Genomic DNA, 25,867 nt, shown 5'->3' with positions numbered 1-25,867 from the left:
CAGTGTCATGCCTGCTTGAGTGTGTGAATTCACCGGTAGGACTAAAAAAAAAAAATGTCATTTTTGGGTCATGGATTTAGGTGTCTGAGGGAGTGGCACTCGTCTGACAAGACGTTGCAATCATTATATATGAGGTTGTAATATATATGTATATTACAACCTCAATGCTTCATATATAAATGTAACGTGTTTCATATATAAATGTAACGTGTTTCATATATAGATGTAACGTGGCGACCATGCTTGTTTTTAGACTCGCAGAAACGTGTGTGGGGGGACGATGGAATGAATTCCAAGATAATGTGGAACTAATTTATTATTATTATTATTATTATTATTATTATTATTATTATTATTATTATTATTATATAACCAAAAAAAAAACAAAAAAATACATAAAATAAAAAAAATTTTTGTATTCGCAAGCGCGCCTATATTTTTGCCGCATATGCGGCAAAAATTAGCTTCACATTATCTTGTAATTCATTCTATCGTACACCCCCCCCACACACACACGTTTCTGCGAGTCTGAAAACATTCATGGTCGCCACACAAATATTTTCCTGGATAAATAAGTAAAAATCATATACACCAGACAGTTGTCTCATGAACACACATCTTTTACCAATAATACAATAATTTGCAACACACTAAACGAACTAGGAATTCCAACCATACGAACCACATCACAAACTATAAAACAGACATTAAAAAACAATAACATATCTCCCAAACAAACTAGTTTCCAATGCATGCATATACACTGTTCCTTGCCAAAATTACCATCATATATACGTTGGTGAAACCCAACGTAGATTAGAAAAAAGGGTCAATGAACATAAAAAGACATAAGAAATAGCAATTCTCTTAATGTATTATTCTCTCATTCATTGCAGCATAATCAAACTTTTGATTAAAACAAGCAAAAATAGTTAAATTTATTTAAAATAAACCGCGACGGAGACTTCTTAAATCAGCGCTTAGCACAAATTCAAGCACATTAAACAATCTGGAGGTTTCTATAATGTAGTGGCATTAATAAGTAAAATTCTATTAAAAAAAAAGCATAATTTAATTTTGAACACAGCTTAACACTCTCACACCATAGAAAACACCACTTATAATAATTAATACATATAATAATACATGTATTAATTAATACATATAATCTGTCAATAAATTACACAACAAAAATACACTAATTTCATTTTAGTTACACATCCATATTTGAATTATTTATAACGGGCATATTTGTTTCAAAAAGAATATTCATTGCATCATGTCTTTTTTTAAATATATTAACGGCTATATGACGTTATAGAAATAAAAAAAATCTAACTCTCTTTTACAACGCTATGACTTCCTCTCCTTTTTTTGAATTTCGAACGACATTTTCCGTTTCTAAAATGGAACAAGGTCATACATTTCATACATCAAAAATATATTTTCAAATATTTGTACTAGTGTTTCATTTTCTTAATTTAATTCATCCAGAGAAAATCTCGATATAAGACGAAACGTTGATGAACACATAACGTGGTTTGTTCCTTTTTTATTCCCCCCCTCTCTCTCTCTCTCTCTCTCTCTCTCTCTCTCTCTCTATATATATATATATATATATATATATATATATATATATATATATATATATATATATATTTGCTCACTGTTTTTTGGCTGGTTGGTTGGTTGGTTGTATGGTTGGTTGTTTTGTTTTATGGCATATCAACCCTTTTCAGGTTATTTAATGCCGAATCCAAAGATTTTGAAGAACATTTTTTTAATGGAATATATTTGTTTCTTTCAAGTCGGTTTCTATTCAACCCATAGTTGGGACCCTAACAGGTACTACCACTCCGGGTCAGAGTGGACCTGGGAGCAATGGCAATTAAAGGGTGGCTCCACACTCCCCAAAGCCCACAAGCTGGGGCCTCACCACTGGATATAGTTTAAGGTCATATCCAGGACTCTGTTTTTTGGGAAAGAATTCCAACAAAGTGCTCGATTACAAAGAAAAAACCTTTTTCGATATAAGAGCTTGATATTTATTTATTTATAATTGTACAGAAGGTCAGAAAAACATTGGTACCGTCGGTTTCAAGACTAACATAAAGGGGACCAGTTAATGGTAAATCGATAATAATGTTAGGCTCTCGCCGTTGAAACAGAAAACTACATGGCTGGTGGAAACCTAACATTATTTACTATTTACCATTAACTGGTCCCCTTTATGTTAGGCTTGAAACCGACGGTACCAATGTTTTCTGCCTCTCTGTACAATTATATATATATATATATGTATATATATATATATTAAGTAATGTGATTGATAATTTAAAATTTAGAAATCAAATTATAATTAAATTAAAAATCAGTTTCACAAGAAGGACAACAATAAAATCAATTATCTATACGATCGTTTCGGAAAACCGTGTTTTTATTGTGGTAGACATCAAGTTACGGACAATAATTTGTACATATAGTTTTTTAATAAACAAGGTCTCCTCGTCAGCAAATTTTATAGGGTTTTTATTAAATCTAAAAGACACCATAAATAAACCTAGCATTAAAAGTAAGGCAGATGTATCTTTTAGTTTTTCACACACACACACACACACACACATATATATATATATATATATATATATATATATATATATATATATATATATATATATATATATATATATATAGACGTGTTTGTAATATTCCGAATTTTACTAGGTTTGTATAATTCAGTAAATGTTCATACACCATTGAATTTTAAGTCAAAGAGAGATGACTTAAACTGTAAGCTACAAAATTATCATATTTCATAATTGAGCATTCATATACTGTATTAACAAAAACCAAGACTTAAAAAAAAAAAAAAAAAAAATGATAGCAGCAAAAAGTGTATTTCATTGTTAGTTACAATTGTTTCAAGACTAATTGGACAAATTCAAACATTATGGCGTTTGAAAATTTTCACATAAATAGCCTTTCTTCAGACTTATTGAATAAAAAAACATTGTTAAAGTGTTTTTATTCAATAAGTCTGAAGAAAGGCTATTTATGTGAAAATTTTCAAACGCCATAATGTTTGAATTTGTCCAATTAGTCTTGAAACAATTGTAACTAACAATGAAATACACTTTTTGCTGCTATCATTTCTTTTTTTGTTTAAGTCTTGGTTTTGTTAATACAGTACATATATATATATATATATATATATATATATATATATATATATATATATATATATATATATATATATATATATATATATATATATATTGCTGATATGTAGTGATAAATAGTGACAAGTAGTAATTGGTTTAAGGCTCCTAAAATTCAAACTAGAATTCTCCGCAAGGAGCCATAACGGATAAATTACTTGGTAAAATTCAGCTGCAATGTTACAGTCTTCTGGTGATTGAAGGTTCAATCCTCAGTGCGGGCAGTACTCAAAAATTCAATTACAAATTTCTTAGGACTTTTTCACAGTCATGGCTGATGGAACAAGAGCATGCTAGCACTGTGGATTAAATAAAGAATTCCATTTGAGGTTTCGGGTAGACTCACAAGTTTGTCAGAAAGATTTTAGAGTTTTTTTTTTTTACCCCTAATAAAATATATTTTCAAACGTACTCAATGCGCATTTTATTTTAAATTATATTTCCAAACGCATTCAATATATATTTTATTTTAAAATTCAAATTTCAGTCAATGCTTCTAGCACGGATAAAAAAAAAAAAAAAAAAAAGAAGAAGAAGAAAATCAGCGCAACCTTTCACCATTAAAAAACAAAAGCAAAACAAAAACAACACCGCAGTTAACATCACGTGGACTCTTCATCCAACTTTCTTCAGTTTAACATCATGACGAGAAAAAAGAGAGAAAGAAAAAAAATAAAAGACTGACGAGGGAGTTTTACTCCGAAATATATATCTTAAAAATAAGCACTTGTTTATTTTAATAATTTCGCATTGAATCAGTTATTGTCCCACGCAACATTGACTCGAGTATTTACGCTATTCTTTAAAGAATGGTTCGGTATTGTAGTCCCGATCTTTGGGGTTGTACTTGCCCAATCACTGTGGTATTCTGAAAATATAAATGAAAATTATAAAGAGAAACAAATGATCGCGATATCGTAAAATATGTCTAACGTTTGTCTCTAACGGGAGCAGGTGAGTTATATTTCGGCATGCATCGTATCAGTGTTTAAAAATAAACGCAAACAGACTTGAACAACGTAAGAATGAAATCAGTGACAATCTTCAATGAGATCGGAAGCGACTCAGACAGTTCGCTTGAATCAGTTATTTGTCCCACGCAACATTGACTCGAGCATTTGCGCTACTCTGTCGGATGTAAACAGCGGTCTGCTTTACGTCCGGTCCTTTGCGTTTTTATTGAAAAACAGCATTTGTATGGACGACATAATGTTATATATACGCTGTTTTTTTTTTTTTTTTTTTTTTTTTTTTTTTTTTTTAATCCGTGTTAAAAGCGTTGATGGAAATTTGAATTTTAAAATAAAATACGTTTAATTGTTTATTTTAATAATTTCACGATGTAATTTGGCTTCAAACGTATTCCATACATATTTTATTTCAAAATTCAAATTTCAGTCGACATTTTAACACGAATAAAATAAAAGAAAGAAAAAAAAAGAAAGAAAAGAAGACTACCCTGATTTTTAAATCGCGCGGCCAGGCGCATCCGTCTGGCATTTCAAAAACAAAACCGTATGTAAGCTCTTCATTCAGTTTTCTCAACTTTACATTATGGCGAGGAAAAAGAGAAAAAAAATATAAAAGACTGATGAGGGAGTTTTACTCCTCCGAAATATATATTGTTGGAATTTTGTTGTAGTGCACCCCCCCTGTTTACTTTTATTATATTTTTATTCTGATTCTTATATTTGATTTACTGTATTTCGTATCTTATGATACTTAGTTTCGTATATTTTGGGTTTATACGAAACTCCCTTTAATTTGAAGAAAAGGGAAATGCTAGCTCCTTGATGACGTCATGAGCCCAGTGCGAAATTCGGCGTCTTTTGAAATTCCAACGACGAGGATACTGGACGTCGTTTCATTGCCCGGTGCTGAAAATGGAATTTTGATGAGCCTCCTTCAAAAAAGAAAACCCGGCAAGAATACCCCGGACACGCAACGAGGCGTGTTTCTGAAGACTATTTACATGGCTATGGTCTGCACGTATTTGGAAAGAGTGTAATTTTTTAAAAAGACTTTATTTTATGTGGCTACGATCTGCACGTAATTGGAAGGAGTATAATTTTTTAAAAGGACTTTAAATGAGAAAAAGAGAAAAAGGCACAATCCTGACGGTCATCAATTTGTGAGTACGTTCTTGAAATTTACTGCTTATGAGAGAGAGAGAGAGAGAGAGAGAGAGAGAGAGAGAGAGAGATTAGGAACTACTTTTTGAATTATATTGTATTCGTTCATGGATATAGCATCTTCATTATAAGAACCAGCGTTATTTTTTTCATTATATATTGTTATCTTGGCGTTCTTTGTTTTTGAATTTAATGCCCGCAAAGGAAAAAATTTGCAACTAACTTTATTGTAAATAAAAGCTCTTCGTTTTGAAACAAGACCTTTATATTTTATTCTTTATCCCCTCCTTTTTATTTCATGCTTTTATTTTTTTTTTCAGGCTAGTTACTTTTGCGTCGAATTTATCTGAATGAGGATAAATTTCCGACAATATCTAATAAATAAACACTTGTTTATTTGAATAATTTTGCGTAATCATTAGGCTTCAAACGTGTTCGATACGTATTTTATTTTAAAATTCAAATTTCAGTCAAGGCTTCTAACACAGCTAAAAATATATTTAATGAAGAACGCAAAGTGAACAACAGAAGTTCGTCCTATATAACCAGCATCATGCCATTTTTAGAGGGTTGTTTTTCCCCTAATAAAATATATTCAATTAAGAACAGAGCACAAAAGAAACAACAAAAACTTCTTTTCAACGATAGCAATGGAAAAGTGAACATATTTCACAGCAGGAAGTTGAAAGTAGGACTGTGGTAGAGGAAGAAGGAATAGAAAGTTCTTTTTGAGGTCTGTGTCGGTTAGTAGGTATATTCCCTGTGTTGTCTCCAGTTGATAGCAGTTGTCTCCAGGTGGAGACCGTCGATGCTAGGTAGAGGTATCCTGTGGACAGGGGACGAGAGAGGAGAGGTGTTGCTTGGTTTGAGGTCAGGTCCTAACTGATGACTAACTGTAGTTCCAAGAAGTAGTTCTTTAGGGGAACGATGAATCAATGTGCCCTGTTAGCTGATTGGCCGGTGTGTGGCCGAACAGCTCAGAGGAGGGGTTATTGATTCACAACAGAAAATAGGTCTTTGTCACTGCTACAGGATTACCTGTGTTCAAAAAAGTACAGCTGAAGTAGGTCGGATAAAGCAGAGACAGGCTTGTAACGTCTCTTCTGTGAGAGAGAGGTTGCAGGGAAGAGAAAAGGCATCTCCACTAAGCTACAAAGTCTATTTTGAACTCTGTCAAGACAGGATAAGCTGCTTCTAGTTGCCCCATTCCCAGATGTGGCACCAGTACTCCATCATTGGCCGTACCTGGCTTTTATATAGGTAGATAATTGCATCAGCAGTGAGATATCTACTGAAGCGATAGAATGATTCTACCATTTTTCCAAAAAGTAGTTCTTTAGGGGAATGATGAATCAATGTGCGCTGTTAACTGATTGGCCGGTGTGTGGCCGAACAGCTTAGAGGAGGGGTCATTGATTCACAACAGAAAATAGGTCTTTGTCACTGCTACAGGATTACCTGTGTTCAAAAAAGTACAACTGAAGTAGGTCGGAGGTTACATCAAGTTACATCACATACATACATGCGAATAACACTCAAGATGAGACCAGTAGTCCGAATTATCCAAATAACCAGTCAGAATCTCAAGAATTCAGAAATATGAACATTTTATATATTTGAGAATCTTAATTTAGAAAAAAAAAAAAAAAAAAAAAAAAATGGAACACTTTGTTTGGGATTTAAATTGCTTCAAAATAAATTTTAATACCCCTCCCCCACCCATAATAAAATTTACAGATGATTTAATTATTTTCATAAAAATGAAGTTTCTTTTGCTTTTCACGTTTTTTTTTTGTTTTATTAGCTTGAAAAGAAAGTTCTTGCGAAATTTTTAATTTTGATTTCAAATAATGTATTTTCAAATAAGTTTTCTTTATAATACCTACTTTCACTTTAGTTATCATTTTAAAGACCGCTTTTTTGCGCCCTCCCCCCTTGCAGTTTAGATAAACAAAAATATAATGAAAATACTGAGACATATTTAGGGGTACATCGTTTGTAAGAATGTAATTTGATTCGATATTGAAATTGACGTAATTATTGCAAAAGAATTTTAAAATTAAATGAAACAATATTGAAATTGACATAATTATTGCAAAAGAATTTTAAAATTAAATGAAACAATATTGAAATTGACATAATTATTGCAAAAGAATTTTAAAATTAAATGAAACAATATTGAAATTGACGTATTAAAATTAAAATGAAATAATATTAGAAAACATTTCTTTTTATTGAATGATTTAAAAAAAAAAAAAAAATTTTATTAAATGATTTTATTAGGTACAGAAATTTTTGGCGCGTCTACACTATTGGGACGAAATTTCGAAAATCGTAATACTGAATTTCACATGAAAACAATGCGATCTACGTATTCCTCATATTTTTAAAATGATTATATCCAAAAATTACGAAAATCGATAAGGTAGAAAAATATTTATTAAAGAAAATAAAAATAGAATTTGATGAAAACGATCGTAAGACACAGGAGAGTTCAAAAGATAGATAATTTTCTGTTTCGATTTAAACAAAATGGCCGAAAATTTTCATCTGCTAACACGATTAAAGTTTTTTTTTTTTTTTTTAATAATTCAGTAATATTCAGGTAATTCTGACTGCATAATTTGGAAACTACCATTGTAAGTTATTAGAATTGACAAAAAAAAATCAGTAGAAACCATAGTTTTTTATCTGAAAACTCCATTTATCGACTACAAAATCTTTTCCCAATAGCATAGAAGTGCCAAATTTTTTATTGAACGATTTTTATTAAATACAGAAACCAACAAATAAGTATAATTAGAAATGATATTGTTTTCGGATACATAATAATATGCAAGGATGTTGCATTTTCGATTTTTTGCTTATTAATGATTTAATGAGATACACTGAATTTTTCTAACTGTAAAATAAATTAAAATCAAATTAAAAATTAAAATCAAATTAAAAATTAAAATCAAATTGCATTATCAGATTTTTATACAAAGATTATATGAATTTTTCTTCCTCAACTGAAGATTCTAGAGACTCAAACACGACTAAAATTTTATCTCTAGTCAACTTTAATTTTCTCAACAAGGAATTTGCTGAAATAGTAGGCATTTTATTTCACCCACCCTAAACCTACAACAAGCAGAATCAAGCCAACTGTAAGGGAAAGGTAGATAAATATAGGGAGGGAGTCTAACCGACAATAACGTAATTCAATTTTGGTGCCCAAAATGACCCACCAAACCCAAACTGAACAAGAAGACAAGATGGCAACGCAAAAGAAAAAGAGAAGGGACAAGAGTTACAGAGCGAACACAAATACAATCATAATTGGTGAACATTTTGTAAATTCAATTACTTAGGAGGACTGTTCGTCAAGAACTTGTTTACGTTAGACTTGAAAACAATCAGATTGTAGTCAGCTGGAAAGCAGGAAAACGGAAGAGAGTTCCACAGGCGTGCAGTTCTTAAGAAAGAAACTTTTATTCATGGAATCTACGTTTAGGTTTTGGCACAGATAAAGAGCGGGGGTGGGGGATTATTGATAGTTGTTTTAGCTAGGTGAGTGTTTTTCGTGAAAGTTTGGTGAGGGTGGACTATAGATTGAAGCTCAGACGAGCATTTGAAATGAAAATAACGATAAAGCAGAGACAGGTTCGCAACGTCTCTTCTGTGAGAGAGAGGTTGCAAGAAAGAGAAAAGGCATTTTCACTAAGTTATGAAGTCCATTTTGAACTTTGTCAAGGCAGGATAAGCTGCTTCAAACAACTCCTGGCCGATGTGGCACCAGTACTCCATCATTGGCCGTACCTGGCTTTTATATAGGTAGATAATTGCATCAGCAGTGAGATATCTACTGGAGCGATAGAATGATTCTACCATTTTTCCAGCGACATTGGCAACAGATTTGATGTATGTGTTTCACTCCAGATCAGGAGTAAAATAAAGTAGAATAATTCCTCAAATTTTATTCAAACAGAGAACGATTCTATTGAACAAGTTCTCAGGCATCTGTCATATTGGAAAAATTTCACCCAAATTCTTTATTCAAGACAGGATTTAAACCATTCAGGTTAGAATTCCACCAGTTCAATAACATCAAACAGAAATTTAGAACTAGGTTTAACAGAGTAGTCACAAAACTATCAGAATTTTCATAAATTTTAGCAGAGTATCAGAAATTTAGTAATGTAGTATAAATTAGCTGAGTGTACGGATAACTAGCCACTATGCCCAACGACGGTTACCCACGAGCCAGAGTTATTAAAGTCCTTAAAATCAAACAACAATAGAACAAGAAGGAAGCAAGAAGCGACAGTTTATAATACAAAACTGTAATATATTGGACAGGGTTATCTCCCTTACACTCCAATGAAACTATTGATGCCCTTTATCACTAGAGGGCATAACAGTCTTTTAAGGTGCATTTTGTAAAAAAGGGGAGCGTGAACGGCCATTTTGTTTTGGCACATGCTAACAGCTCATTCATCTATAATGTTAATTTTGTCTTGTGCGTTTTTATTCATGTGCAGTGGTAATGTTGATACACTTTAAAAACAATGTACTGAAAAAAAAAGAAGAAAAGATAAAAAAAATAATAATAGATGTAAAATATTCACTCATGACTGTAACTGCTAAAATTCGTTCCTTTAGCCTGGTCAACCGACCAAGAGTAATTTTCAGTTTTTTTCTTTAAATCATCTTCATTGAAATCTCCAACACATACATCGTCTTGATAACAGATGGTATTTTCAACATTTCCTATTACTTTTTCAATAGCTTTATGAAAAATTGCACTTGTTACAGACATCAGAAATTTACATTTAAATTTAAAAATATTAAAAAAAAAAATCCTTTGTCATTTGTTGCGTTTTTTTTTTTTCTCCTTCAGTGCACATGATTATAATCATGATCTGCGCTTGGACGGACTGGAAATCCTGTCTTCTTTAATGCATTCGTTTGATGACGAACACATTATGGGACCGCTTCCTCCAAAGGAGCACATGGAAAGAATGTCGGCAGAGGAAATTAAAAAGTTGCATGAAAATCGATACGATAAGGCTCTAACTTTTATGACTGGTGAGTACATTTTCCTAACACACACACACACACACACACACACACACACACACACACACACACACGCACACACACACTTTTTTATGTGGAAATATGATTTTATCAATTATATTTCACTTCTTTTTTTATATATCTGCAAATCCTTAATTTAAGAAGCCCAATGTGATTACAGAGCATATAACAAATAAATGCGTCCAGTTCAAATGGGTAAACAGATGCGTCCAAAATCTATACTCCTATAAATAATAGTTAATAAAAAGTATGGTAATTAAGGTATAGGGAGGATGAGATAATCTCAACGGAGTAAAGTAGATAATGACTTAAAAAGGAAAGCACAAGAATACATAGTAAGTCGAGTTCTTGAGCAAGGTAGACGAGATATCTTTGTCAAAAACGCTCAGCATAGCACAGGCATAGCGAGAGGTGCATAGTTATGTAAGATATCAGCCCCGGGTGCACCAGGGGCCCATGTATGGCCCCCATTGCAACCCAAATGACACAAATAGTTGGTATCAATTCATCACGAAATGAAAAAGCCGCGTAAACATGGTCGTTAGGTGAATGGCATCTATTTTTCTTTTTTCGAATATCACCCCCCCCCCCCCAGTAATAGGGCTGAGGATTAAGAAAAAATAATAGACGCCCAGAGGATCTCAACCTTCGGGCCACCAAACCACTCAAAAGAAGACACATTGCCACCGAGATGTAAGAGACTACTGAGAATTAGGGACCAGATTTATAGGGAGCACCCTAAGTGGGGAGCTATGTAGCAAGATGTTTGTTCACATTACATTTAAATTTCTGCATATTGGTACAGTAAAGAAAATGGGCAACAAGGAAAGAATTTCAAAGACTAGCAATTTGGGGAAATAAATTATTTGGGGACCTCGGCAGTGTACACGGCACAATCACGTTGACACACCAGTTCCCGTCAGATCACTAAAGTTAAGCAACGATGAGCCTGACCAGTACCAGATGGGTGACCATTTAGGAAGGCTAGGTGCGGTATGTACCGTGCCAAGTCATAAGAAATTTCCAGGTTGGTATCTGGAGGCGCATTAATTCACTGGGAGAGATGCATCCCTAGACTTAGTTTAGACGTGCATCTAGAAGAAGGTGATTGATGACGTCGGCAGCAGGATGTTGGATGGCCATGGAGGAGGATGAATCTCTAGCAGATCAACAATTCTAGGGTATTAAGAGTTACGTTATTCGACTGCAGTTATGTGGATGATCTAAGGACAACTGATAGGTGCAAACAGGTGAGTCAGATGCCACTGCGCTTGGGAAGATAATGGCAACCTACGCCGTATATTCTGCCAAGTTCAAAATCATGTGATGTCTTCAGAGGAATCGGACCAACAATGGCCAAAACCTATGGAGAACGCAAACCATGATTTCATTTATGGCATGAACATGCCATGGACAACAAGGAGAAGACAATGAAGGGGTGGGATTTTGCTATTTTTCAGGTTTGTCGGATGCATTTATGTTGAGGAGGCACTAGATCAAGTTTGTCAGGGCACATTCGATCGAAACACTTGTAAAATAAGCACAAGGATACAACATTGCGGCGATGGGACAGCTTGGTAGAGAGTACGGTACATATTAAATTAGACTCTTTTTCAGGCCTTGTCTAAGAAGATGAGATTAGCGTGTCTGTGTGTGCATTGCATGCGAGCCAGGCGATAACATGTCTCTATACAGAGATAGGTTAGCCAATTTATAAAATCTGTTCAACACATCCCAATAAGTCCAGCAAACACTAAACCGATGATGATGATGATGATGATGATGATGATGATGATGATGATGATTTGGTTTCATTACTTGTACAGCTCATATGGGCAGCACACAAAAAAAAAATGATGAATGTGTAATGTGAGTATTGTTCGAACATGTTTTCCCACACATATACACACCCACATGTACGCACGCACACACAGACACACACACATATACACATCCTCATACGCACACACACATTCATGCGCATACACACACACACACACCCGAGCTGTGACGTCACTTCCTTTAAAGTGAAAGCCAGACATGCGCATCCAGAACACTAACTCCAGTATAAAAGTCAACAAAACCTGTTAACTTCCCTTTTTGCGTCTGGACCAGCATTCGACCTGCTTAGTCGACGAACCGACCGCATGTTCTAACGTCACTTTCCTTGCTACTGTAATGTGGGGCAAGCGCAAGCACACTTTATAAGCTTTCTCTCTCCATGAACTGGATTGACTTTCTCACTCTATCTCCCCTTCACTTTGGCCCATCGACACAGACATGTGCGCGACGTTCTACTGAGCTTAACCGTTTCTTACTACAGACAGCTTGCCACTTCGCGTTTCTCTATTGCATTCCCCTTTCCTTTCACGCGCGTAGTCATCAACGGCTGAATGAACACGTGTACACCGAAGACTTTCATTTCTCAACAGAAAATAAACGACATGTTTATTTTATTCCAGCATTTGAGTTCTTTGTTTTCTTCATTCAATTCGTTTCATTATCTTTTCTTGTAGCGAGTTAGGGTATTTTATATCCTGGTCCGCAACAGTAGGCTTAGTTCTGATGACCCCCGCGGATGATTAAACCTGGACAGTAAAGTGATATGTGTGCATATTAATACCCCCCCAAAAAAACATCTTAAACTATCTTAGAATGCATATATATAAACAGTTACCTCCCCTTAATTATAAAAAAAGTAAAACCCCTAAAAAGAACTGCAGAAAATGATAAATAAATAAAATAAACGAATAAAGACTAGCGAATAATACAAACTAATTACGGTTAAATATTAATTAAAAAACCATAAATAGTATTGAATACCAAAACATGCCTAGTAATAATAGCAAAAAAGATTAAAGAAAAAGAAAATGAAAACGCAAAATGATCCTAAGAGTACCGCAGAAAAAAAAAACAAATAAAAAATTAAACAAATAAAAAATAAACAAATAAAAAATAAACAAATAAAAAATAAACAAATAAAAAAATAAACAAATAAAAAATTAAACAAATAAAAAATTAAACAAATAAAAAATAAACAAATAAAAAATTAAACAAATAAAAAAAAAAACAAATAAAAAATAAACAAATAAAAAATAAACAAATAAAAAATAAACAAATAAAAAATAAACAAATAAAAAATTAAACAAATAAAAAATTAAACAAATAAAAAATTAAACAAATAAAAAATTAAACAAATAAAAAATTTAACAAATAAAAAATTAAACAAATAAAAAATTAAACAAATAAAAAATAAACAAATAAAAAATAAACAAATAAAAAATAAACAAATAAAAAAATAAACAAATAAATAAACAAATAAAAAAATAAACAAATAAAAAAATAAAAAAATAAAAAAATAAAAAAATAAAAAGATAAACAAATAAAAAATAAAAAAATAAACAAATAAAAAATAAACAAATAAAAAAATAAACAAATAAAATAAACAAATAAAAACATAAACAAATGAAAAAATAAACAAATAAAAAATAAAAAAATAAACAAATAAAAAAATAAACAAATAAAAAAATAAACAAAAAAATAAACAAAAAAATGAACAAATAAAAAAATAAAAAAATTAACAAATAAAAAAATAAACAAAAAAAAACAAATAAGAAATAAACAAATAAAAAATAAGCAAATAAAAAATAAACAAATAAAAAAATAAACAAATAAAAAAATAAACAAAAAAAACAAATAAGAAATAAACAAATAAAAAAATAAACAAATAAAAAGATAAACAAATAAAAAAAACAAATAAAAAGATAAACAAATAAAAAAACAAATAAAAAATAAACAAATAAAAAGATAAACAAATAAAAAAACAAACAAAAAAAACAAATAAGAAATAAACAAATAAAAAATAAACAAATAAAAAGATAAACAAATAAAAAGATAAACAAATAAAAAAAACAAATAAAAAATAAACAAATAAAAAGATAAACAAATAAAAAAAACAAATAAAAAATAAACAAATAAAAAGATAAACAAATAAAAAAACAAACAAAAAAAACAAATAAGAAATAAACAAATAAAAAATAAACAAATAAAAAGATAAACAAATAAAAAAAAACAAATAAAAAATAAACAAATAAAAAGATAAACAAATAAAAAGATAAACAAATAAAAAATAAACAAATAAAAAATAAACAAATAAAAAGATTAACAAATAAAAAATAAACAAATAAAAAAATAAACAAATAAAAAAATAAACAAAAAAAACAAATAAAAAATAAACAAATAAAAAAATAAACAAATAAAAAGATTAACAAATAAAAAATAAACAAATAAAAAAATAAACAAATAAAAAAATAAACAAATAAAAAAATAAACAAATAAAAAGATAAACAAATAAAAAGATAAACAAATAAAAAGATAAACAAATAAAAAAATAAACAAATAAAAATATAAACAAATAAAAAATAAACAAATAAAAAGATTAACAAATAAAAAGATTAACAAATAAAAAATAAACAAATAAAAAAATAAACAAATAAAAAAATAAACAAATAAAAAGATAAACAAATAAAAAATAAACAAATAAAAAAATAAACAAATAAAAAGATAAACAAATAAAAAATAAACAAATAAAAAGATAAACAAATAAAAAGATAAACAAATAAAAAGATAAACAAATAAAAAAATAAACAAATAAAGACTTGTTAATAATACAAAGATAAGTAATTAAGGCTAAATATTCATCTAAAAAAAGTGCAACTAATATCGAGTAACAAGATGCGTCCAATATTAATATTGCACGTTTGAAAGTTAAACATACACTTGACGAAGGGAATTCATCACGAAATATAGCATCATGGACACACCACCTAACCATCTGACGCAAGTAAAAAGTCCTACATGTAAAATATTGTATATAAAAAAAAAAACAACATGTATATATGGTTATACACATATACATGAATTGGATCAATAAAAGTTCCACCATTACATTCATCACATCTTTGCATTGTTCTGTCATCTATAAACTCAAATATCTTCTTATGTACGGCATGGTGAATGCTCTGACGAACTGCAAACACTTGTACCTCCCCGACGTAACTACCCCCAACAAGCTACTAAGTCTCATCCCTTTACAGTAGAGATCCCTAGGTGCAAGAAAGCCTTTTACTCCAATAATTTCTTCCCCAGAACTGCGGGTCTTTGGAACTCCCTTCCGAGATTCTGCTTTCCCAACTGCACTGATATGCAGAAGTTCAAGTGTAATGTTAACAAACATCTTTCTACTCATCTCCCTTCATAATGACCCTGCTAATTAAGTCCCTGATAGTAGCCCCCTGCTTCAAAGCGGCACTGTGCCTTGTTTGGGGTGAAAATTGAATAAAAAAAAATAAATAAAAAAATAATCACATTGACACACCGGTTCCTGCTGGATCACCGAAGTTAAGCAACGTTAAACCTGGTCAGTACTAAATGGGTGACTATTTGGGACTTCTAAATGCTGTATGTGCTCTCCGCTTATCTCAGCGTTGTTTCCAGTTGTTTTGGACTTTTTTTTGCCACTGGACTCAAACAGTGCCGATTCAGGAGAGGTGGGGTTAGAGATTGTGCAACCCTTGCTTTACAATTACATGTGCAGCTGCCCCTACAGGGAGTATCCTTTGTCTTTTGAGTCTGAACAGAGGCATTAATTGATATATTGAACAATGGTTTAAGCAAACTATTTGAACCTATAATCAAAAACGATATTATTTTTGTATTTCTTTAAAATAAATAATTTATTTACCTTAAAGAGATGAATGAGCAAACTTTCTCTCTCTCTCTCTCTCTCTCTCTCTCTCTCTCTCTCTCTCTTTATATATATATATATATATATATATATATATATATATATATATATGTATGTAATATTTGTTTATTGGTTGTTATACCTATTTACTATGCCTCCCCACGGGACAGAGTTAGACACCAGGGTCGTTTTTTAACGTGGAGAAAAGGTACAAAAATAAAAATTGTCTCAGTCGTGAAGGATTTCTCCTCCACCGAAAGAGAACAAGAAATAGAATTGCAGCATCTGAAGAGCAGATACTACACTTTGATCTTGTCCCGAAGGCCAACTTACAACTGACAAAGTGGATACAAATATTAGCTTGAGAGGAATATTTTATTTTCTTAGTTTTTACATACTTTTAGAATTCTGTGTCTGCTCTTCGCAGGACACATGTGACAACGTAGAAGCCTGGAGACTGACTGTCTAATCCTTTTTAGGTCAATCATCGGTCAAAGAGAGAGAGAGAGAGAGAGAGAGAGAGAGAGAGAGAGAGAGAGAGAGAGTGTGTGTGTGTGTAGGGGAGCGAGCAGCAACAGCAGAAGAGAAAAGGGAATAGATTTTTGGGTATCTTGGTTAGTTGAGTTCTTTTAGAGAAAGAGAGGATTGAAGAAACAATGTCTTTTCTTCATGGTAGTAGTATGTGGCCTGAGGTCACTTTGGTTCACTCCTACATATATATATATATATATATATATATATATATATATATATAATATATATATATATATATATATATGTTCATTGCTAATGGTTTGATGGTGTGACTGTCTTTTCTTGTGTCACACATGATTTACGTGACATGGTTCATGAAATAGTAGGTGTTTAGTTCTCTCTCACTACAAGAACTTAGACACCAGGGTCGGAAAGTGGCATTGAGAAGTCAGCGCCCCAGAGGAGGAGCACTTTGCCATGCAAAAAGTGCCTGGGCAGCCCTGTCTGCATTACCTGGTAAGAGCGCCTCAAGTGATTAGCGATAAACTAACTCTTTCTCAAAGAGAGAAGGCAAAACCTGGGACGGTGGACCTCCTAGAACTGCGCAGAATTAAACTCCCACCACAAAATCAACAGGGACCGGATCATTACAGGAATCTCTGCTGATTTTGGGGACCGAGGACAAAAATTCCTATTTGAGATATCATTTAAATTTAACATGTTCTAATAATGAAGGTTTTTTTCAAACATATTCCCTTTGTTAATCACTTTTTTCCAGTTAAGATATAAAATCTCCCAAGTATGGAAGTTTGTTGAGCTTGTTATAGGAGGACATTTTCCTCATAAAAGTATTGATATTACAATTTCTCATAATAATATTAAAAATGTATAATTATTACTATTAAAAATATTACATTAAAATTAGAATGTATAAACGTTCTTTTTGGAGAGATTTTGGAACGTTCTAAAATATGGAATAATATTCCATTTAGAGCAATTCTGGGACATTTTAAAATATGGAAAGTATTCTATTTTGAGCGATTCTCGAATGTTTCATCCACCAAAGCTATAAAATAAACAAGATGCGTCCAATATTAATGAATCATGCATCTGAAACAGATAAATTAATTTTCAATTCCTGCGAACCTGCTTTATTTATAATCAAACTTGCCATGCACGTTTGAAAGTTAAACATACACTTGACGAAGGGAATTCATCACGAAATATAGCATCATGGACACACCACCTAACCATCTGACGCAAGTAAAAAGTCCTACATGTAAAATATTGTATATAAAAAAAAAAACAACATGTATATATGGTTATACACATACACATGAATTGGATCAATAAAAGTTCCACCATTACATTCATCACATCTTTGCATTGTTCTGTCATCTATAAACTCAAATATCTTCTTATGTACGGCATGGTGAATGCTCTGACGAACTGCAAACACTTGTACCTCCCCGACGTAATGCAGTTAAGTTAGGTAAGCAGATAATCAGTGAGTTTAATTGTCAGTCGCGAAGACGCTAACTACTGCAGACTCTGGCAAAATTCCTAGGATAATTCTCCATTCAAAAGGAACCCATTTAAAAGAATCAATTACCTGTATCTCTCGAAGAAAAACTGGATTTTTGGTAGACATAAAGATTTCTGTCTTTCTGACCAAAGAAATGTTTCAGTATTCTCTTTTACTCAGTGTTTGTTCTAAATAAAAGCATTAGACTGAAGTTAGAATTGATTATCTCCCTTAGACGTTGTCAAACGTTTTCAAATATCTAATAGTCATCATCATCGGCGGTCACTCGTGTCCGAGTAAGACTGTCCTCCGTTGTGGCTTCTGTGGGTCCTCAGGTGAGCATAGAGCCCAATCCTAGACCCAATTTGTCTTGTGCAATTTGGGCAGATAAAGGTAGTGGTGGTGGGGTGGGGTTGGGTGTGTCTGGTTGATAATCTGTCCTTTCTGTGCTTGCGTTTATCCTCAGCAGCTTGATTTAGGTCACTACTATAAAGCACAGCACCTTCGTGGACAGCGCTCCTCCATGCCAACCTGCTCCCAGCCACGTCCTCCCATGTCTCAAGGTCCATGTGAAACCGCTTTAGATTTGCTTTGATGTTGTCCTTATACCTCATCTTTTCGCCACCCTGCGCACGCCTTCCCTCAACAAGCTGAGAGTAGAAAATCTGTTTTGGGAGGCGGAGATTCGGCATTCGGACAACATGACCAGTCCATCTGAGCTGGCGTTGAGCAACAGTAGCGGTGATAGTGGGAATGTCAGCCTCACTCAGGACGCTGGTGTTGGTGCGTCGGTCCTTCCATCTAATAGTACAAAGAAAGCCTATTTAATATTTGTAAATGTTTTGTTTTTCTTTGTTAAAATAAACGTTTCCTTGTTTTCCACTTGTTTTATGCATAATAATTATTTCTTGTGTTTTGTAACTGTTTTTAGGTTTTTTCATATTTGTTGTGTGCTTAATATCCCCTTGATACAAGCACGTAACAAGCTATTGATCGTGAATAGTCTAATTGTTTTTTCTTATGTAATATTTTCTTTGGTTATATTTGTATATATATAATGTCCTTTTCAAGCGTTCTTTTTCTTTTGTTAATAATTTTTTCCATATAGAAATCTCTCAAGGATGGATAAACACCCGTCTAGCTGAAACCACTGTCATTAATTTTCCCACTCTTTATCTGTGCCTAAATCAAAACGTAGATTCCATGAGCAAAGCTTCTTTCTTAGAAGTGCACGACTGCACGACTGTGGAACTCTCTTCCGTTTGCCTGTTTCCCACCTGACTACAACTTGGATGTCTTCAAGTCCAACATAAACAAATTCCTGAATAACTGCCCCCTTAAGTAAGAAACTTTATCAAATCTACAATACTATAACCCTCATCCACGAGTGGCTTCCGGGCCTTGCTAAGTGGTGACTTCTATGTAAAATAAAAAAGAAAAAAAAGTCTGTTGAGATGTTGATTGTGAATGGTTTGATAGTCTGACTGTCTTTTCTTGTGTCACCCGCGGCTTACATAACGTGGTTAATGAAATAGTATTGGCACTTGTGAGATATCCTTTGAAATTTGAGATATTCTAATAAAGAAGGTCTTTTTCAAGCTTATTTTTTTTTTTGTTAATCATTTTTTCTGACAGAAATATAAAATCTCTCAAAGATGAAAGTTTGTCAAGCATGGGAGGACATTTTCCTCATAAAATATAAAGATATTACAATTTCTTATGATAATGATATTAAAAATGTATAATTATTAGTAATAAAAAATATTACATTATTATCTCCACAATTATATAAACACAACTTTGTGTGTGTGTATGTGTGTGTGTGACTGTGTGTGTGTGTGTGTGAGAGTTCGTTACTTATAGACTCTGAAGCAGCTGAACAGATTCTCTTTAAAATTTACAGAACTGTATTGTATAAGTCTGGGAGTGATGTTAGTTAAGTTTTGTCTCAGAATACCCCCAATAATTACTGATAATCGATAATCAAAATCGTTATTTTATCTATCATTGGTGAAGCCATTTTTTCCATGTCATTGCTTAACAACAATGATAGATCAACAGGCTGTGAAAATTCTACTGTGGGTAAGTTGATAGCATTTTTTTTTTGTTTCTTTTTGCGTGACATGATCTGTAGGTTCAAACTCTGCATGTAAATTTCTTTCTTTATTTTTTTCATTAACTGAAAAGAATTTTATAAGACTTGAAAATTTATGTTTTTTGTTTGTTTTTGTTTGCATGACGTGGTCTGTAGGTTCAAACCCTGCACATAAATTTCTTAATGTTTTTTTCTTTTCGTTAACTGGACAGAAGTTTATATAAAATAATTTTATAAAAGAAACAGTAGATTCTCTAGCATGCAATGTAGAATAACATATATTTTGGACTAAGTTACTTCATGAAGGCATGTGAAGCTTCCTCCCGGGCGATTTCACAGATTTGGATGACAATAAAAATATAGGACTGTGAAATATTCGTTGGTGATCATTCAATCCCGGGCAACGTCGAGTCTCCCTGCTAGTAGAATATAAAAATGTTCTTTTTGGAAAGATTCTGGAACATTTTAAAAAATATTTCGAGCAATTCTGGAATGTTCCATCGAGTAAACTATAAAAGAACGCTGTTCGCGTAAATGCTTTATTATGCAGTTAAGTTAATTAAGCAGATAATCAGCGAGTTGAGTTGTCAGTCGCTAAGATGGGAGTTTGTCAAGCTTGTCATGGGAGGGCATTTTCCTGATAAAAATATTATCATGTTCCGATTTCTTATAATAATACAGGGTGACCCCCCCAAAAAAGCAAAAGCTAAATGGAGGCTATCTAGAACATATGCTGTAGAACGGAGAAAAAAAAGACCAAAGACCATAGTGTTTTAATGTGATGTTTTGAATATAATAAACTAGTTATGACCAAAGTTTCATTTAATTTGGAGAAAACATTAAGAAACGGGGCCTAATTAGAGTTGGGGCCCATTTTTTTTGGGTCAGCCTGTATTAAAAATGTATTCTGTATGTACAAAATGTACTGCTGACTCCAGCAAAATTCCTAGGATAATTCTTCTAGTCGTAAAGGAACCCATTTAAAAGAATCAATTACCTGCATCCCTCACAGAAAAACTGAACTTTTAGTAAATATAAAGATTTCTGACATTTTTTTTTGTCAGAGATATAAAATCTCTCAAATGTGGAAGTCTGTTTATCGTGGATGATCTGATTGTCTTTTCTTGTCTCGTATTTTCTTTTGGTCATAAAATTTTGTACGGCAGCCATTTTGAATTTGGGTCTTTTTAATGGAACATTTTGATTTTCTATAACCTTTTCTTGATAATGAGTGACATTTTTATTTTGCAGATTTGATCGACAACGTGATGGAACAGTCTGATGAAAACAACGACGGCTATTTGGAGTATCATGAGTATATGGATGCCCGGCAGAAACAAAAAGAACAAAATGAAAAAGCCGACAAGTCAGAGGAAGGCGGGAAGTCAACAGAAAATGTAAAATCAAAGCAAACCCATAAGCATAAACACGTCGTTAAAGGACACTAATCTATTAAAAAGACAGGTTCTTCTTTATTATTGTACTGAAATTCAAGATATTGAATTTCAAGTGAAACCAATACTATCTACTGAATTGTCATGTCACAGTAATGTCATAAAAGTAGTACAAAACTTATCTGCTTAAGTCAAATAATTTTCCCCGTCCTGGGACAGGTATCCTTCTAGTTTTCATAAATATATACTCATAGGAATAGGTTAGAATGGAAAAGCAGAAGATCTAAAGCTGGTTATTTATTTGTTTCTCACGAAACAAAATGTGACACACAAGGCCGGTTTAATGTGGGAGATAACCAGCTCCCCTCAAAAGGGGATTCTGCAAAAATAAAATTGCCTTAGTATAGAAGGGTTTCCCCCTCTAATGGACAACTAATTTGAGTGCAGCATTTGAGCAGACACCACACTTCAGCCACCAGTCCAGTACGAGTACCAAACATCTAAAACTGAACATTTTGCCCAGCATGGGCTTTTTCAAGAGAGAAAAGTTAAAAGTGGCAAAAGATACCTTTGACCTTCCTCTCCTGAAAAAGCCCACATGATACCAAGGCGAAACGTTGAATTTTAGGTCTTCCACCTTTCCATTTTAGCTTGTACTGCTGGATTTATTTTATTCTTTTATTGTCATAGGAATAGATAATATAATGAATTGTAAGGGAGGTAACACCAGCATTGCTTTTTGGTTCTTCTTCGTTATTGCAATGAAATTCAAAAAATGAAATATTGAATTTCACGTAAAACCAATGGTAGCTACTGAATTGTCATGTCACAATAATGAACATATCCAAAAATTATGAAAAATGATACTGTAGAAAATTAACTATTAATGAAAATAGTTTTAAGAGACAATTAGCAAAAATTGAGTTTTGCTAAAAAAAAAAAAAAAAATGGAGAGTTCAAATCATAAAAAGGGAGGTAAGTCTTTCCTGAAAACTGAAAATCTTAGGTCAATTTAGCAAGACTTAATTTATTGCTAATTGTTGTGGAAAACTGTTTTCATTAATAGTTAATTTTCTACCTTATTGTTTTTTTGTTGTTGTAATTTTTGGATATTTTTGTTACTGCAACATGACAATTCGGTAGACACCTGTTGGGGACAGGATGGTCTGCCGTGTTTTAGACGATCCCGTCCCCATGTGTATGATGGTGAAATGGTTGTATTTAATGGTAGAGAAATTGAAAAGGCGAAAGGTTGCATAATAAAGACGAAAATATACCGTTATATATCAACGAAACAAATGCAATTTATTTGCATAAATATATACAGGAAAGAGATATAGGAAGTGATAGGAAGAATAAGAGTTCATTGAGAGATAAGTAACGTTACTTGCGGTTGACTGTCTAGTCAGGAATGCGGTGGTGGCTCATGGCTCCCACCGGAGCGGTGGTTCGTCACATCTTGATTGTTTGAGCGTTCCGCAGAAAAAAGGGTGAATTAAGAGAAACAGGAAGTGACGTAGCTAGGTCGCTCTTCTGAGTTAAAGGGCGATAATTGAGTTAGGCTGAGAGTGTTCAACTCCCACACACCATTGATTTCACTTGAAATTCAATATTTCCTTTTTTGAATTTCATCGCAATAACGAAGAAGAACCAAAAAAACAATGCTGGAGTTACCTCTCTTACAATTCATTATATCTATTTCTATGACAATAAAAAAAATAAAATAAACCCAACGATACGAGCTAAAATGGAAAGGTGGAAGACCTAAAACTCAACGTTTCACCTTGCTATCATGTAGGCTTTTTCAAGAGAGGAAAGTCAAAAGTGCGTTTTGCCACTTTTAGCTTTTCTCTCTTGAAAAAGCCCATGCTGAGTGAAGTGTTCAGTTTTAGGTCTTCCGCTTTTCCATTCTAACCTATTCCTACGACCATATATTTATGAAAACTAGAAGGATACTTGTCTCAGGACAGGGAAAATTATTGGACTTGAACAGAAAAGTTTTGCATTAATTTTATGTCTCCTTACAAAAATTTAAAGCAAAATACTAAACCTTATGTCTAGGATCCTTATTCTAATTTTGATCAAAATTCATTACATAGAAAATATTTAAAATATAAGGCTTAAACTTAAGGAGTCCTAAGAAAAAATTGAAATTCATGGAATCTTTCTTAATTGATGTCTAATGACTATGGATCAAATTTAATGAACATCTAAAATATTTGAATTTTCAAAGGGGAGGAGGGAGGGGAGGTCTTTGCATATTTTATCCCCTAAAAATTCTTTATAGGAAGTGAAATTTGGAGTTTACGAGGATATTTATTAATTGATGTTTACTTGTTAAAAGTTCACAAAACCTGATTTTTCTCAAAGAGTTCCTCTTTGATTTCTTTGTATAAAATTAAATTAAACTAAATATAGCCCATATTATGCCCCCTTATGTCCAGCAGCTATGTTCCAAATTTTATGATAATTGCATTTATTAATTTTACAATGAATCATAATATATATAACAATTCAAAATGTTATAGAAATATTCAAAGTATTTATAAAAATATTAATATCAATATTGATATTTACAAATTTAATCCTATCCTGAAAAAAAAAAAAATGTTCAATATTTGAAAGAGAGCATCAACCTATGAGGGGAGTTAAACTATGCAAATTAACATTTACAAAATTCATTGTTGAAAAATGAGGAATACAACATACAAAATATGATTTTCTTATTCCATGGAGTTTAAAAAATTAGGCTTTTCTTCTCAGAGAAAAATAACTTGCAGAATAAAAGTAAAGAACTGCTACAAGATCGCTACTTAGCATAAACATTGAAAACTTTGAAAATTGTAATGTTCGAAAAAAAAAAAGGGGGGGGGGCGGACGTTAAAAAAATGTGTATTAAAAGTGATCTCCATGAATCCAGAGTCAATTTTTTTGACATCACTTTCAATATCCTTTTACACTTTTTCAAACAATTTTCAAAGTTTTCAATTTTTGTGCTAACTAGCAATTCTAGAGCAATCGTATATTTTTATTTTGCTTATTTTCCTCCAAAGAGAAAAGCCTAATTTTTGAAACTCCATGGAATAAGGAAATCATACTTTGAACAATAAATTTAGTAAATGATGATTTGCATAGTTTAACCCCCACCCTCATGCATAACATATGAACATACACAAATAACTAACTTTATGAATGAAATAAACAAACTGTTTTAAAAACACGTTAATATGCAAAGAAGAATTTTATTTTATTTTATTTTATTTTTTTTAAGTTGAAATACTTATTAATTTCGGATTTAAAATCCTTCATCAGAGATTGAAAGAGTTCTTGTTGGTTTCTTTTTTTTCTCTCTGTTTTCTTCAGAAGTAAAAAGAAAGAAAATAAAATTCTTTTTTTTTTTTTTTTGCATCTTAGCATGTTTTTAAAACAGTTTAACTGCTTATTCTATTTCTCATTTTATCCCAAGATGGTTCTAGGAGCCGGCACATTTTCAACTAACTTTATATAATAGAAATTAGATGTTTTTTTTTAAGTTGCAAATAGCTCAAATAATCAAAACCCTCTCCTTAGGAATTCAAGCCTAATCTAATTATACTGAACCTATAGTGACACTATGAATATAAGCATAGAATATAAAACAGATTGAAGTAAGTGATGTTAAGACGATAAAAGTTTTTATACCATCTCTTCTGAACAGTGTCCCAGTCTAAAAATAATCCATGTAAAAATTGTTTTTTTTAATGAAAATAAAAATTTTATAACTTTTTAGTTAAAAATGAAGAAAACAAAAGGAAGTCTCATTTTAACATTTCATAAACAACTTTATTTGTTATCTTTGTTAGTAGCTTTGGTAGACAAGAGAAACGGGTTAGTAGGTGAAGTGTTCTCGTGTGTAAAGATAGATTTAATATGATAAGGATTTGTTGAAGGCGAGAAGAGTGTTGATGCGCGCTTCTATTTATAGTAGTCATGAAAAGAGTTTATGATGTAGAGGACGTAGAGTAGACTAGATATCTGACAAGCCTGTTGAAAGAGAGAGAAAAGTGTTTAATGCTTTTATGTATATTTTACGTCCGATAGTTGAGACAGGTTAGTGTCTCTTGGTAGGAAAGAGTATGCATGTGAAGTGCAGGTAGAAGCAAGTTTTGACAATAGCCATGTTGGTTTGTGACACTGTGATACTCATGTTAGTCTGGGTCAA

General features: G+C 32.1%; 1 protein-coding gene across 1 annotated transcript in view; it reads left to right on the top strand.

Annotated features, from left to right (window-relative positions):
• LOC145256256 (multiple coagulation factor deficiency protein 2 homolog) overlaps nucleotides 1-22,627 on the top strand; it is a 34,411-nt gene extending 11,784 nt beyond the window's left edge. Inside the window, exons 4-5 of the mRNA XM_080114914.1 lie at nucleotides 10,233-10,420; nucleotides 21,524-22,627. Of these exons, the coding sequence (XP_079971040.1) occupies nucleotides 10,233-10,420; nucleotides 21,524-21,720 (385 nt within the window). The 3' untranslated portion in view covers nucleotides 21,721-22,627. The remainder of the gene's footprint in view (nucleotides 1-10,232; nucleotides 10,421-21,523) is intronic.
• Nucleotides 22,628-25,867: the final 3,240 nt, after the last annotated feature.

Source organism: Euprymna scolopes, chromosome 32, assembly GCF_053919585.1.
Source record: "Euprymna scolopes isolate OS-2025 chromosome 32, ASM5391958v1, whole genome shotgun sequence".
Classification (NCBI taxonomy): Eukaryota; Metazoa; Mollusca; class Cephalopoda; order Sepiida; family Sepiolidae; genus Euprymna; species Euprymna scolopes.
This window is presented reverse-complemented; position numbering and strand designations above follow the sequence as displayed.